At 43.2% G+C, this 13642-nt stretch overlaps 1 protein-coding gene across 17 annotated transcripts in view; it reads left to right on the top strand.

Moving 5' to 3' along the window:
• The window catches only part of ank3b (ankyrin 3b), a 137717-nt gene that overhangs the window by 114032 nt on the left and 10043 nt on the right, over nucleotides 1–13642 (top strand). For 7 of the 17 annotated variants that reach the window (XM_061226319.1, XM_061226247.1, XM_061226292.1 and 4 more), the window contains 8 exons: nucleotides 149–360; nucleotides 619–826; nucleotides 1310–1406; nucleotides 1858–2086; nucleotides 2356–2481; nucleotides 2808–2930; nucleotides 3367–3393; nucleotides 4377–4458. In XM_061226319.1, the coding sequence (XP_061082303.1) occupies nucleotides 149–360; nucleotides 619–826; nucleotides 1310–1406; nucleotides 1858–2086; nucleotides 2356–2481; nucleotides 2808–2930; nucleotides 3367–3393; nucleotides 4377–4458 (1104 nt within the window). Of the gene's footprint in view, nucleotides 1–148; nucleotides 361–618; nucleotides 827–1309; nucleotides 1407–1857; nucleotides 2087–2355; nucleotides 2482–2807; nucleotides 2931–3366; nucleotides 3394–4376; nucleotides 4459–6111; nucleotides 13053–13642 lie in introns of those variants that run through there. The other 10 variants (XM_061226256.1, XM_061226353.1, XM_061226336.1 and 7 more) reach the window with 5 other exon arrangements.

Genomic DNA, 13642 nt, shown 5'->3' with positions numbered 1-13642 from the left:
CATTGTCTTTAGGAGTCTCACAAAGAGTAGGAATTTAACTGCATTTGGCAATTAATTACTACAGTATTTGTATGATCTTACGTAAATTAGTGGTAAAATGTGTGAAATAGAGGACAGAGTATGTGTTAAAGGCTGCTGCTTCCCACAGAACTGGACAGCCCAGACGATCTCGAGAAGAAACGTATCTGTCGGATCATCTCAAAGGACTTCCCACAGTATTTTGCAGTCGTATCTCGAATCAAGCAAGAGAGCAACCAGATGGGCCCAGAGGGAGGGGTGCTGTCCAGCCTGACAGTTCCTCTGGTCCAGGCGTCTTTCCCCGAAGGGGCGCTGACCAAGAAGATTCGGGTTGGCCTGCAGGTGTGTGTCCTGTTGTAGCACATATGCATAGCTTTAGGCCTAAGTACAATGCAATGGTAGTGAACAAGGCAGGTTCGATAAATCAAGAATAAGCACATACTCATGAGCATTACAAAATACTACACTGCTACATAAAGAGGATTACATGTGAATACACAATTATTGATTAAATAAATTAAGAATCATGAATTGAATCTTGCACAGTTTTCACACGATTTCTGCTAAAGTTTATTGATTGGTCTCTTGCGGAATAACCAGGCTCAGCCTGTCCCAGATGAAATGGTGAAGAAGATTCTGGGGAACAGGGCCACATTCAGCCCCATCGTGACCGTGGAGCCCCGGAGGAGGAAGTTCCACAAGCCCATCACCATGACAATCCCAGTCCCTCCCCTGTCAGGGGAAGGGGTCACCAACGGCTACAAGGGGGACTCCACCCCCTGTCTGCGGCTCCTGTGCAGCATTACAGGCATGTGCCCTGGAACCTTCCGGAAACATCATATTATTATCCCTGTCTTCTGTTGTTACAGAGAACTCCATCAATTATTGGCATATATTTTCCTATATTACATTAAACGCAGTTCATTAGGAGTACCAATGATGCGCATCGGAGCAGCCTTGTAACATTGGATGAATATTCCATGTGAAAAACATACGGTATATTGTTATTATTTTCATGCACATTAGTCCTGAAACATACATTTTAGGTTTAGTATTACTACCTTTAAGACTGTTAGTAATCCTGAAGGTTTTTGAACAGCAGTGAATGGGCTTGGTCTGGTCTTGCAAGGCTGTACAGTTATCTACAATACAGCACAGAAAAATGAGATTTTTCAAACATAATGTACCCCTTCAAGGTGGTAAACAGAGCACCGCCCTGTCCGGCAGTTATTTCCTCATAAGTGGCTTGTTCATAGTGTATTGTCCCTTACTTATCTAGTCCTTTTTACAGGGGGAACTTCACCAGCGCAATGGGAGGACATCACAGGCACCACTCCTCTCACCTTCGTCAACGATTGTGTCTCCTTCACCACCAATGTGTCTGCTAGGTATGGCTTTGCACCTGTGTGTGTGTGTGTGTGTGTGTCTATGTGTAATCATACAAGTACAGAATATATCACATAAAACGATTGGAGAACGCATACGGGACTTCATTGAAGACATGTCTGAATTGTGTTGGAATCACTTACTACGTAGCTGTACTTAGCTGTAATTGTATGACATACTAAAAAAAACTAAAAACTCTTCAGGATTAGACTTTTTTTTGCAATATTGCTGACCTTTAAACATCAGGCTGATATCATACAATGATTTCAGTTTCCAGTACGTGTTGCTAGGCTACATTTCAAATACAGGCTGTGTCCAGTGTTAGATATACAAAGAGACACAGATGAGAACAGGCAGTTAAGAAGTCATTCTTTATCATACTGTATGTAACTCCTGCTTTCCTTATCGACATCCACCTGCTCTGTGTGAAACTCTATACTTCTCCACATCTAGGTTTTGGCTTGCAGACTGCCACCAGATCCCAGAAACTGTCCCTCTGGCCTCTCAGCTCTACCGGGAATTGATCTGTGTTCCATACATGGCCAAGTTTGTGGTGTTTGCCAAAATGAATGACCCGGTTGAGTCCCGTCTGCGATGCTTCTGCATGACTGACGATAAAGTGGACAAGACCCTGGAACAGCAGGAGAATTTTGAGGAGGTGGCCCGCAGCAAAGACATTGAGGTGTGTTTGGATTTTGCTGCACACTCTGCACATGCATAGACCTATATTCATTTCTTTCAGCACACTTTGAAAGGCACTGAGACATATTTGGTTTAATCTCTATGGTCAATGTCTCAAACTAATGTTTAATCCAATGACCACCATGATAATTTGTATTGATGTCATTTAGCAATATTTTGGGTTCCTTTAGTATATTTCACTAAATACTGTACTATAGGTGTTTTCATTAACTGCTTGGTTTCAGTAGACATGCTCCTGTTGTTTTACAGGTTTTGGAGGGAAAGCCAATCTATGTGGATTGCTATGGCAACCTGACTCCACTGACGAAGGCTGGGCAGCAGCTGGTTTTGAACTTTTACGCATTCAAAGAAAACCGGCTTCCTTTCTGTGTGAAGGTAACATACCAAGATCTTAGTTTATTCTCTATTACAGAGGCCCAGGTGGGTGGAAAATGACTTTCCAAATGATGTCAGGGCTATAGTACAGTACGTGGTTTATTCTGTTCCAAAATCCATTTGATTGGCTGTCCATTGCTGACTTTTAAGTATCCCAATGTTTTTCTTGTGTGAAATATCACTACATTGTACAGTACATTGACTGTACTGTATCTCTTATTGAGAAAAACTAACCTACGATTTGCAATCAGATACATACACTGTGTGTGGATGTACCGCTCATTCACAGAATATACAGCAAAGTTGTCCTTTTTTTTATTATGTAGGTCAGAGACAGTAGCCAAGAGCCTTGCGGGCGATTGTCATTCCTTAAAGAGTCAAAAACTGCTAAAGGTCTTCCACAGACTGCCACCTGTAACCTGAACATCACACTGCCAGCTCACAAAAAGGTAAGTGCTGGTCTGAACAGTCCATTCCTGTGTCACATCACATCATCTGCATATGTCAGGAAGTCAGAGTAGTGATTTCAGCACAGAGGGCTAAACCTGGCTTAGGCTGCCCAATTGTGTCTTTTATCTGTTTCGAGCTTCTTCTAGTTGTGTCCTTGCTGTTTCCTACCAAATCAGAGTTTCCTTATTTGGGTCTCATGCTTTGCTTGAAGGTGCACAGGTTTTCTTTGCTTTGTGGTGGCATTTTTTGTTGGTGTCGTTGTTGTTGTTGTTTTTTTCTGCTACGGCTGGCCTTGTTTCCTCGCTGGTTTGTGGTGGCTTTTCTGACCTGATACCGTGTGCTACCAATCGTCCCTCTTCACATCCTGGTGTTTTCTTTCCCCTGCTCTCCATTATGTTATTCCCTGTTTCCTCAATGCATCTTGGGAACCAAAAGGATATGGAGTCAGATCCAGATGATGAGGTAATATATACCCTCCATTAAGGCCTTGTGGTGTGCTGCTGTTGTCGTTGTCTTAGATGGGAGGCAGTGCTCTGTGGTGCTTCTCTTTGTGCGAACACATTTAATGTCACATTTCTCTACATGATGTATAAGCTTTGAGATGCCACTTAGTGTTGACCCATGATTAATTCCTGTGGGTATATCAAACTCAGGCTTAGTCAACTCCACATAACTTAACTGCATGAGTTAATTCCTAGGTAAACAAGCAGTTTCGTTGAACAATTCTTAAATCAGAGTATCTGCTCCATATATGAACAGATATAATGTTTGCCAGATGACACTATTAAATTATTTGTTTTACATGAACCAATGCTGCTTTTGCACAATAATTATGTGCTTCTACAATTTCATGAAAAGAAATCAATTGATTTTAGTGCGTAGTAGCACCACCATTATTGGGCATCATGTAAAACTCCCCATATTTTGATATATTGTAACCAGTTGTGAACAGTAACCAAAATGTGTCCATATGTACATTCTGATAAATTCTCTATAAAGAAGCATTTCTTACCTGTAACCATTAAAACATATCCACAAATAGATCTTCAGATAAAGTATGTTTCCAAGATATGTATCCCGATGGTTATAAAAACAAGGACTTGTTGCTTCCAAACTTTTTGTAATTGAGTGATTTGATACTGAAAGAGGTCAGCCTGCCTAGAAAGCAAACACTCACACGAGCGGATCACAGTAGGCCAGGGCCATCTTAGTCAACATCAGAGCTCACTTACAATCTCGTTTAATGAATCACTAAGCGTGGAATCTACCCAAAATGGAGTAACACAGCCATTGATCCACACCCACCATGCACACTAGAAATTAATGTGCTTAAAATGACTAAAATAACATTTTTGAGCCCATAACTTTAAGGAAGAGTTGGATCAACAATCCTAGTCAGAAATAGAGTAGTTAAAGTAACTGGAATTTTGTTGTTGTTGTTGCAGACTGAAAAACCAGACCGACGTCATACCTTTGCATCTCTAGCCTTACGTAAGCGCTACAGCTATCTGACTGAGCCTGCCATGAGTGAGTGTGACATTTCCACTAACTTTTTTTTTGCAAATGACAATTGCCTGAAAGTAATTAAAGATTAATATGTAAGAGCAAGTATGCCCTAATTAATAATATTAAAAGAACATATCTTTATATACATGCATATTTGTTTTCTGCATATTCCTCTCATACATAATTTGTAAGTCCACATGCTTGTTTCTGACATGGTATACTTTGCATGATTTATTGTGACTTTTAAGTTGCTCTGCAGTGCTTGCCCACCTTGTGAGATATTATTTATGTTTTGTTTATGAATATTTCTGTTGAACCATTTGTGAGCAAGACAACCTAAATTGCAACATCCATATATTATTATTTTACTTTGATTGAACTAATCTAACAATACATATTTAAAGTTGAAGTCAAAGTAAAATCCCTCCTTTGGTTTGCATTCACCCTTGGTTTTCTAAATAACTTTTCTTGCTCTTATTGGCTTTGTGATTGTGCAGCGTTTTGTTTTGTTTTAATGGAAATGCATGGAAGGTCGCAAGTTGACTTTCTCCCAGGTGCTTCACAGTTTGCACTTCAAATGCTTGTCAATGAAGGGTACTCAGTCTTGCATGACATGCATAGATATTATGGACTTAAAAACTAGCCATGGAACCTATGTTTTTCCATAATATATATTTGCTTTACTACAGGAATCGAGGCTTTTTGTAGCCTTACTTCTGTTTTGTCGGAACTACAAAATTGAAATAAAATCATTGATATGGACATTCAGACCAAACAGATAAAAGGCACGCTAGAAAAAGAGAGAGCCAGGGACAGAAGAATGCAGCACATCTAAAGTCAAAAGAGTATAGCTTTTTTGAGTTGAGTTTCAAGTGTATGTCTTGCCATTATTCTGTTTTGTTCGTCATTGTTTTTGTCGTATTGTGTTGCTGTATGTGCTTTTCCTGTGCTGAATTTCTTGTGTTCTTTGTGTATTTTGCGTTGGACCATGGATCACAAAGGATCATCTTTCGTTTTGGCTCCATTGTAATCACCCTTTTCCATTTCAAAACCCCATGAATGTATTGTTCTTTCTCCTTTAATAATACAAGACTCACTGACTGATTTTTCCCTCTGGTCTCTCTGTTTTTCAACCATTTTTGTTGATTTTATGTTGAATTTTAATTTACTCATTAAAGAAACAGTTGAACGAAGTACAACAAGAACACTGCCTGCTGGTTACATTCACAAACCTGTCTTTTCAACAAGATCTTACCAGGCATGGTCGACTGCTCCTATTACCGTCCCTGGCCAAGCAAAGTCTGGACTGGGTTCCCTCTCCAGCTCATCTTCCAACACACCATCTGCTTCGCCACTAAAGTCGGTGTGGTCAATATCCTCTGTGTCTCCAATCAAGTCCACCTTAGGAGCCTCACCTGCAACTTCAGTCAAATCAGTTAGCGACATAGCTTCTCCCATCCGGTCATTCAGAAGTATTTCATCCCCAATAAAGACTACACTGCTGTCTTCACCGGGTAAAACTGGACCAGATCCTGTGTCTGTGAAAGGACTGGCTGCATCAATGACCTCAAGAACTTCCAATGTCACAACCACTGGGTCTGTGCTGGAAAGGTCTTCAATTACCATGACCCCTCCTGTGTCTCCAAAGTCAACCCTAAACTTGTACAGCTCCAGTTTGCCATTCAAATCTGTTATGGCCTCTACGGAATCATCATCCACAAAATCTGTATGTGGCCTGCCTTCAGTGAAACCCACTGCAGATGTTATGACATCCAAAGGAATGCTGGTTTCTTCCCTGTCTTCACCAGCAAAATGTCCAGTCACTTCCATGGAGACAGCTCTGCTAAATGGAACTGCCTCACCAATTAAATATGCCTGCTCTTCATCCAGCTATGGAGGCAGTTTACAAGAAAGGATAAAAGCAACTACCCATGCAGCTACAACGAGTGTCAATGCAGCCTTTGACGAAGCAGAAAAGACTTTTAATTCCGGCTCTGCTTCAGGCTACAGCACACTCAAGTCCATGTCTTCCTCGGTGTCCTCATCTTACCAGTCCATGAGGTCTCCTGCTGCGAGTTCCATTTACACCTCTATGAGGTCTCCTGCTACATCCACCACCTCCGTGACATCCAGTTCAATAACTGTTCCCGTGTATTCCTTTGTGAATGTTTTGCCAGAGGCACAGGTAAAAAAACATGCTGATGTGACGTCTGTCACAAGACCAGCCTCCCCTCAAAGGACCACCACACCCACAGATGCCCGTACGCAGGCTGAGTCTTCCTTCTCCAGGACCCTATCACCAATCAAAACTTCTTTGTTCATTTCTCCGGCAGTCCTCAAAACAACTGATTCTTCCTCATTATCATCAAGCCAGGAGATACTGAAGGATGTAGCAGAAATGAAAGAGGATTTGATAAGGATGACTGCCATCCTGCAGACTGACACCAGTTCTGCAACCAAAAGCTTCCAAACAGACCCTCCAAAAGAATCTAAGATTGAGGATGAGGAGCCCTTCAGCATCGTTGAGAAAGTGAAAGAAGATCTTGTTAAAGTCAGTGAAATCCTGAAAAAGGATGTACTGAGTGAAAGCAAAGCCTCCATGAAAGACAAGACACCTGAGGAAGATTGGGAGGAGTTCTCAAAAGATGAGATAGAGGAGGCGCAGCAAAGTGCCAGAAGATGTCCCCCTAGTTATGATACAGTAACCACCCCTGTTAGAACCCAGTCTATATCTGAGAAAGATTTCAGTCTAGCTAAGGTGGCTGACTACTTAAGCAATGACATTAGTGTTAACTCCTTGTCAAAAATGTCAGAAATGAGGCAAAGATATGATGACGCAAAAAGAGATGGGGAGGAAAAGCAGAAACGTGTTCTCAAACCCGCCATGGCATTGCAGGAACACAAGCTCAAAATGCCACCCTCCTGCATGCGCTCCTCTTCCTCGGAGAAGGAGTTGTGCAAACTCGCTGATTCCGTCTTTGGCACTGATGCTATATTAGAGTCCCCTGAGGACTTTTCTCATGACCAGGACAAGAGTCCTCTCTCAGACAGTGGCTTTGAAACAAGAAGTGAGAAGACCCCTTCGGCCCCTCAAAGTGCAGAAAGTACCGGGCCTAAACCCCTCTTCCAAGATGTGCCCATTCCCCCCGTTATTACAGAAACACGCACAGAGGTTGTTCATGTCATTAGAAGCTATGACCCCCCTGAGGGGGCCCCTGAACCTGTAATGGAAGAGGCAGCAGAAATTACCGCACCTGCATGTATCGAACCTGAACCAAAAGCAGGATCTATCAAAGACAAAGTAAAGGCATTTCAGATCAAAGTGAATACAGAGGAGGACTCTGTTGTTAGCAAAGCTATGCGTCTCAAAGAGGAAACCCACATTACTACCACCACTCGAATGGTGTACCACAAGCCCACTAAGGATGCTACATCTGAGAGGATTGAGGAAACAATGTCGGTTCGAGACATAATGAAAGCCTTCCAGTCCGGTCGGGATCCCTCCAAAGAACTGGCAGGCTTATTTGAACACAAGGCCGGTGAGTCTCACAAAGGAAATGAGATATCACCTAGGTTTCTTGACAAAGACGTTAAAGCAAAGCCAAAAGTTGAGAGAATAATAGAGGTTCACATTGAAAAAGGCAATAAGACTGATCCTACTGAGGTTATCATCCGAGAAACAAAAAAGCATCCAGATAAAGAGTTATATCTCCACAAGGGGGATCGAGCGATAAAGGAACTACCAGACAGATTCTACATTGATGATGAAGCACACCTGGAGGAGGAGGAGCTTACTGCTGAAGAATCGCTTCCCTCCTACTTGGAATCATCAAGAGTCAATACACCTGTCTCTCAGGAAGAGGACAGCCGTCCAAGTTCAGCGCAACTTATTGCTGATGACTCGTACAAAGCGTTGAAGCTACTGAGTCAGCATTCCATTGAATACCATGATGACGAATTGTCAGAACTGAGAGGAGAGTCTTACAGATTCGCTGAGAAAATGCTTCTTTCTGAGAAATTAGACATTTCTCACTCTGATACAGAGGAATCTGTGACTGACCAACCTCACATCCAGAGCTCAGATATGCATAGTGCTGATAGTCATTACGGTGAGAAAATGTCCAGTGGGACCCAGAAGGATTTTTTTAAGAAACCGTCAAAGGATGCGTCTGATAATGCAGGTAAATTTGCACGCAAGGATGAGCACATTGACAAACTGACTGTGTTGCATTATACAACAGAACCTGGTAGCCCGAAACATGCCGTATGGATGCGTTTTACTGAAGACAGACTTGACAGAAATCGAGAAAAGCTCATATATGAAGACAGGGTAGATCGAACAGTGAAGGAAGCTGAGGAAAAACTGAGTGAGGTTTCTCAGTTTTTTCGTGACAAAACTGAGAAACTAAATGATGAGCTCCAGTCCCCAGAGAAAAAGCCACAAAAGAGAGAACCCAGAGAAACCCGCTCTGGACCAAGTTCTACCTGTAGTAGCCCAGAGAAAACACAGCACAAGAATGGAGCAAGTGGTGAGGAATGGGGTAAGGGCAGACTAAAAGAGCCATCTGTAGGGAAACTGTTTGGCAGCTCCAGTGAAAGGAAATGTGCTAGCTTGCCCAACAGTCCTGAAAAACGCATCAGTTCCCGCTATAATGATGATAAAACAAAACAAAGAGACATTCCAGCACAGAACAAGGCCAGTGAAACCTCACAAACTGTTCAACTGAAGTCATCCAATGTAAGCTCTGTGAGACTAAAATTTGAGTCAGAAGCTCAAAAGCACGACAAGGGTCCTCAGTGGGGACCAGCAAAACCCCCAGTGAAAAAGCTCCAGGAAAGTAAGCTTCCTGTGTATCAACTTTTTACTGGAGCAAAGACTCCCAAATCTGCAGATAACACAGATGAAGCAGGGGGTCCAAAGAAAGTTCCAGATAGTGACAAAGGCAAAGCATCTCCCTCACAAAGCCCTGAGATCATTAAGTCACGGGTGCCTGTCATTGCTCCAAAACAATCGGGTGAGAAAATGTCAAATAAAGGCTTAACAGAAGCCACAGCTCCCAAACACTCACAGGCGGAGAATGGCAGGGAACTGGATGCAGACAAAGAAAAAAAAATCTACAAGACATGGGAGAGTCATGGAAATGGAAACAATAAAGTGCAAAAGGAGAAATTAAGCCATACCCTTGTTCCTGGCATCATAAAAGAGGACAGTGGTCCTGATTTGCAAAATATCATCTCTGACCAAGAAAAAAAGCAACCTTTGAAAAATGGAGCACCTGTAAAAGAGGCTACACCAGTTTCCATTACAAACAAAAACACATACACTGAAATTGTGACACACAGCAATGCAGAATTTGGTGACACACAAAGCAAGATGCAAAAAAAAGAATCCCAAATTCCTATTTGGATGCCAGGCAGTCTGACAGACAGTGATCAGTCCAAGAAAGCAAAACCAGATACTTTAGTTAAACCTTCTGAAAGGAGTGTGTCACATATACCCACCTTAGCTAAAAGCAGATCCCAAGGTAGCTCAGAAACAAGTACATCAAGGGATGAGTCTTCAGCAAACAAATATCCGGAATCATTAGAGTCTAGCTCAATAAAAGACTCTAATGACATTAGTGATCCCAGCCCGGTAGAGTATATTGAGAAACAGGCTCCAATTGTCACTGCAGAAAGCTTCAAAGGTTTAAAAACATTACCTGTCTATGTCAGTATTCAAGTAGGCAAGCAGGGTGAGAAAGAAACTCCAGGTGGACAGCAGGGGACTTACAAAAAGATTGTCAGTCAGGAAAACCGTAGCGAAAATAGGGGAGCATTTCACACGGTTAAACAAAAACAAGCTACATCCCCACAAGGTAGCCCAGAAGATGATACACTAGAGCAGGTATCTTTTATTGACAGTTCTGGTAAAAGTCCTCTGACCCCTGAGACTCCTAGTTCTGAGGAAGTGAGTTATGACCTCACTTCCAGGACCCCTGATTCATTCATTGGTTTTTTGCCAAGCAAGCCTAGCCCAATCCCAGAGGTGTCTGAGGAAGAAGAGGAGCAAGGCAAAGCTTTCCCTTTCAAAGAATCTCCATCGGAAAAAACTATACCTTCCGTGGCAGATTCCACAAAGGAAAACCAGGAAGCAGAAAGTCAAGCAAAAGATAAAAGAGTTGCTTACATTGAGTTTCCTCCACCTCCTCCTCTGGACTCCTCCTCTGAACAATCAGATCCTGAAAAGAAGGGTTCCTGTCCTTCCTCAGAGGCTGAGACAGAAATGATGGAGGTCAACCTCCAAGAGGAGCATGATAAACACCTTCTTGCTGAACCTATCATCAGAGTGCAACCCCCATCTCCTGTGCCCCCTGGGGCAGATGACAGCGACTCTACAGATGAAGAATCTGTTTTTCAACCCATTCCTTTTAAGAAGTACACCTTTAAGATTGCAGAGGAAGAAGGGGAAAAGTCCAAATCCAAAAAGCAGGAAAAGAATGGAAACCATCGGGAATCCAGCCCCAATGGTGATGGAAAAGTAGACGATTATGACTTTGAGCAAAATGGGAATGATCAGTCAATAACTGACTGCTCTATTGCAACAACTGCAGAGTTTTCTCATGACACTGATGCAACAGAAATCGATTCTCTTGATGGATACGACCTTCAAGATGAGGATGATGGCTTAAGTGAGGAGGACCCAAAACCACTAAGCTTCTCCTGTGATAGCAGAAAAGATATGTGGGCCACAGAAAGTATTTTAAAGCCATGTGATCGCTCATTTAGCCAGACCAAGCTTGAGGTCATCCAGGAAGAGGAGAGGATAGTCCCAGAAGAGGGGAGGAAAGCAAAAACAAAAAGTGACTCATTTGACAAAAACGAAAGCAATGGAAATGGACAAGTCTGTCCTGATGGAAGACAGTCTGGCAGAGGAGGACAATCGGACACTTACTTTAGTTACAAATTAGAGGAGGAGTTCAGTTCCCATTTTAAAACTGTTGCAACTAAAGGTTTGGACTTTGACCCTTGGTCCAGCAAAGGAGGAGATGATGAAGTCTTTGACTCTAGAATAAAAGACGAGGAGCCCAGGCCTTTTGGATTAGCAGTAGACGACAGGTCACAAGCAACTACACCAGACACAACCCCTGCCAGAACCCCAACTGATGAAAGCACGCCGACTAGCGAGCCTAATCCTTTCCCTTTTCATGAAGGGAAGATGTTTGAGATGACTCGCAGTGGTGCGATTGACATGAGCAAGCGGGATTTTGTTGAAGAAAGACTTCAGTTTTTTCAGATTGGTGAGCATACCTCAGAAGGGAAGCCAGGGGACAAAGGGGAAGGGGTCAAAAAGCAAGACATAATTATCTCACAAGCTCAGACAGTGGAGAAAGCTGTAGGGATTACACTAGAGGCCCCCTCAGATGTTGCAACATCAACGTGCGCCCTGATACAGATCAGCAGTGACTCTAGAGAGGCGTCACCTGATGAGAACATTGAGGAGACATCCTCATGTACAATGGTAGCCTCTAAAATTGATCCCAAATTGCGTACCCCCATTAAAATGGGAATCACACCCTCCATTACTGTAAAAAAAGATGCTGATGCCATGGAATCGACAGATTCTAAAACTGATACACCAGACAGTCAAACTCCAGACCACACGTTCCCAGAAGCACAGGCAGAAAGTAAGCCTTGCAGAAGCACAGATTCCCCAAAGCCATCTGAGGGAAGGGGCTCCCCAACAGAGAACTGCAATAACAACAATAACCATGAGTCCTCTAACATCCAAGCTAACTACATTCAGTGTGGCAGTGTAGTGTTTAACTTGCAATCATCGTCACAGCCGACACTTCAGCAAGTCAGAAGGGTAGATGCCTCATCCTGTAGAGACTCAGAGAAAGTGCCGGAGAGCAGTGTACCATGTGACAAAATAAAGACAGATGGAACAAGGAAGACAGAGACGAGGCAGCCAAAGTCACGGCTGCCGATTAAAGTGCGGGCACCAGCACCGTGTTTACAGGTTACTACAGCAGGAAAGGAGAAGCCGAAGCAGATAGTTAAACCAGAGTCCAGAAAAAAAGTAGACAACTCTGCAAGCATGGGACCTAAATCTAGAATTCCAATTAAAGAAGTGAAGAGGGTTAAAGTCACACCGTCAGTGTCAGCTCAGGGTAAGTCCCACTCAGGGAAGGCAGAGCCGAAAAGGACGAGACAGGTGCCATCCAGATTGCCAGTAAAAGACAGGTCGAGAGCAAGCTCTGAGAATGGCTCAGCTGGTAAGAGGGGCAGGGAGAGCACGAGTGAGGTCCGCAAGCACTCCAGTGAGGGGTTTAAAGGCGCTAGTGGGGAGGCGCTAAAACCCGTGGGTCGCCTCTCTGACGAAGAGAAAAAGACACGGTCAGAATTGTCAGACGATGAAGACAGCACGTCAAGGAACGCCTCACTGTCAGAACCATCTTCTCAACCATCCTTTACGTCGCGGTCTGCTAGAGTTATGAAAACTGAGGCAGCGCCCGTAAGAAAAAAGGTTGAGCAGGCCGGCAGTGAGAGAAGGAGGAGTAGGCGGACGGTTGGGAAGGAAGGCAGTCAGGTTGCGGGGCCCCACGTGGCTCCCATCGCGGAGATCAAGCCTAGTTTGTAAAATTTTCAACTTGTTGATCTTAGTGCATGAGCCGTTGTGATTTGCCTGTGGCGTGACTTAACTGTAGCTGTCATTCTGTCATTGTCATTTCTGTGTACTGTCCTATCAAGATTCAGATCCTCTCAAGTGGTCAGTTTACTGCAGCATGCTAGAGTTGACTGGTGCAGCCGACTGGTCCAGCTGACTGGTCCCCTGTGGAGGGCTATTGAGTCCGTGTCTGTGCGGCTAGTGGATAGTGCAGCTTACACACAGACGTTCAACATTAGCACAGCGTAAATTTGTCCGCATGCATACTCCCATCAGTAGAATCACTTTAGTCTCAAACACAAAAGTTCAGTAGAATTCTGTAGAATTCTGATTTTTGTTTTTGTTTTTTTATTTCTTTTATCTTTCTTGTGAGCCGAAATGCCTGTGTAGATTTGTAGGATTCAAATCACAAAATGTGAGCACCAGTGATTGTTAACAAACTCCAGGGTGAATAAATTTCCTGTTATCCCTTTTCTTGCCATTGTAGATTCCGTACACATTTTTAGTGCTTTTTGTGTTGTGTGATCTGTGATTTGGGTGTGTGTTCTAAAGAAC

The sequence above is a fragment of the Conger conger genome, chromosome 2 (genome assembly GCF_963514075.1).
Source record: "Conger conger chromosome 2, fConCon1.1, whole genome shotgun sequence".
NCBI lineage: Eukaryota > Metazoa > Chordata > Actinopteri > Anguilliformes > Congridae > Conger > Conger conger.
The sequence above is the reverse complement of the archived record's forward strand: the minus strand, read 5'-3'. Positions and strand labels throughout refer to the sequence as shown.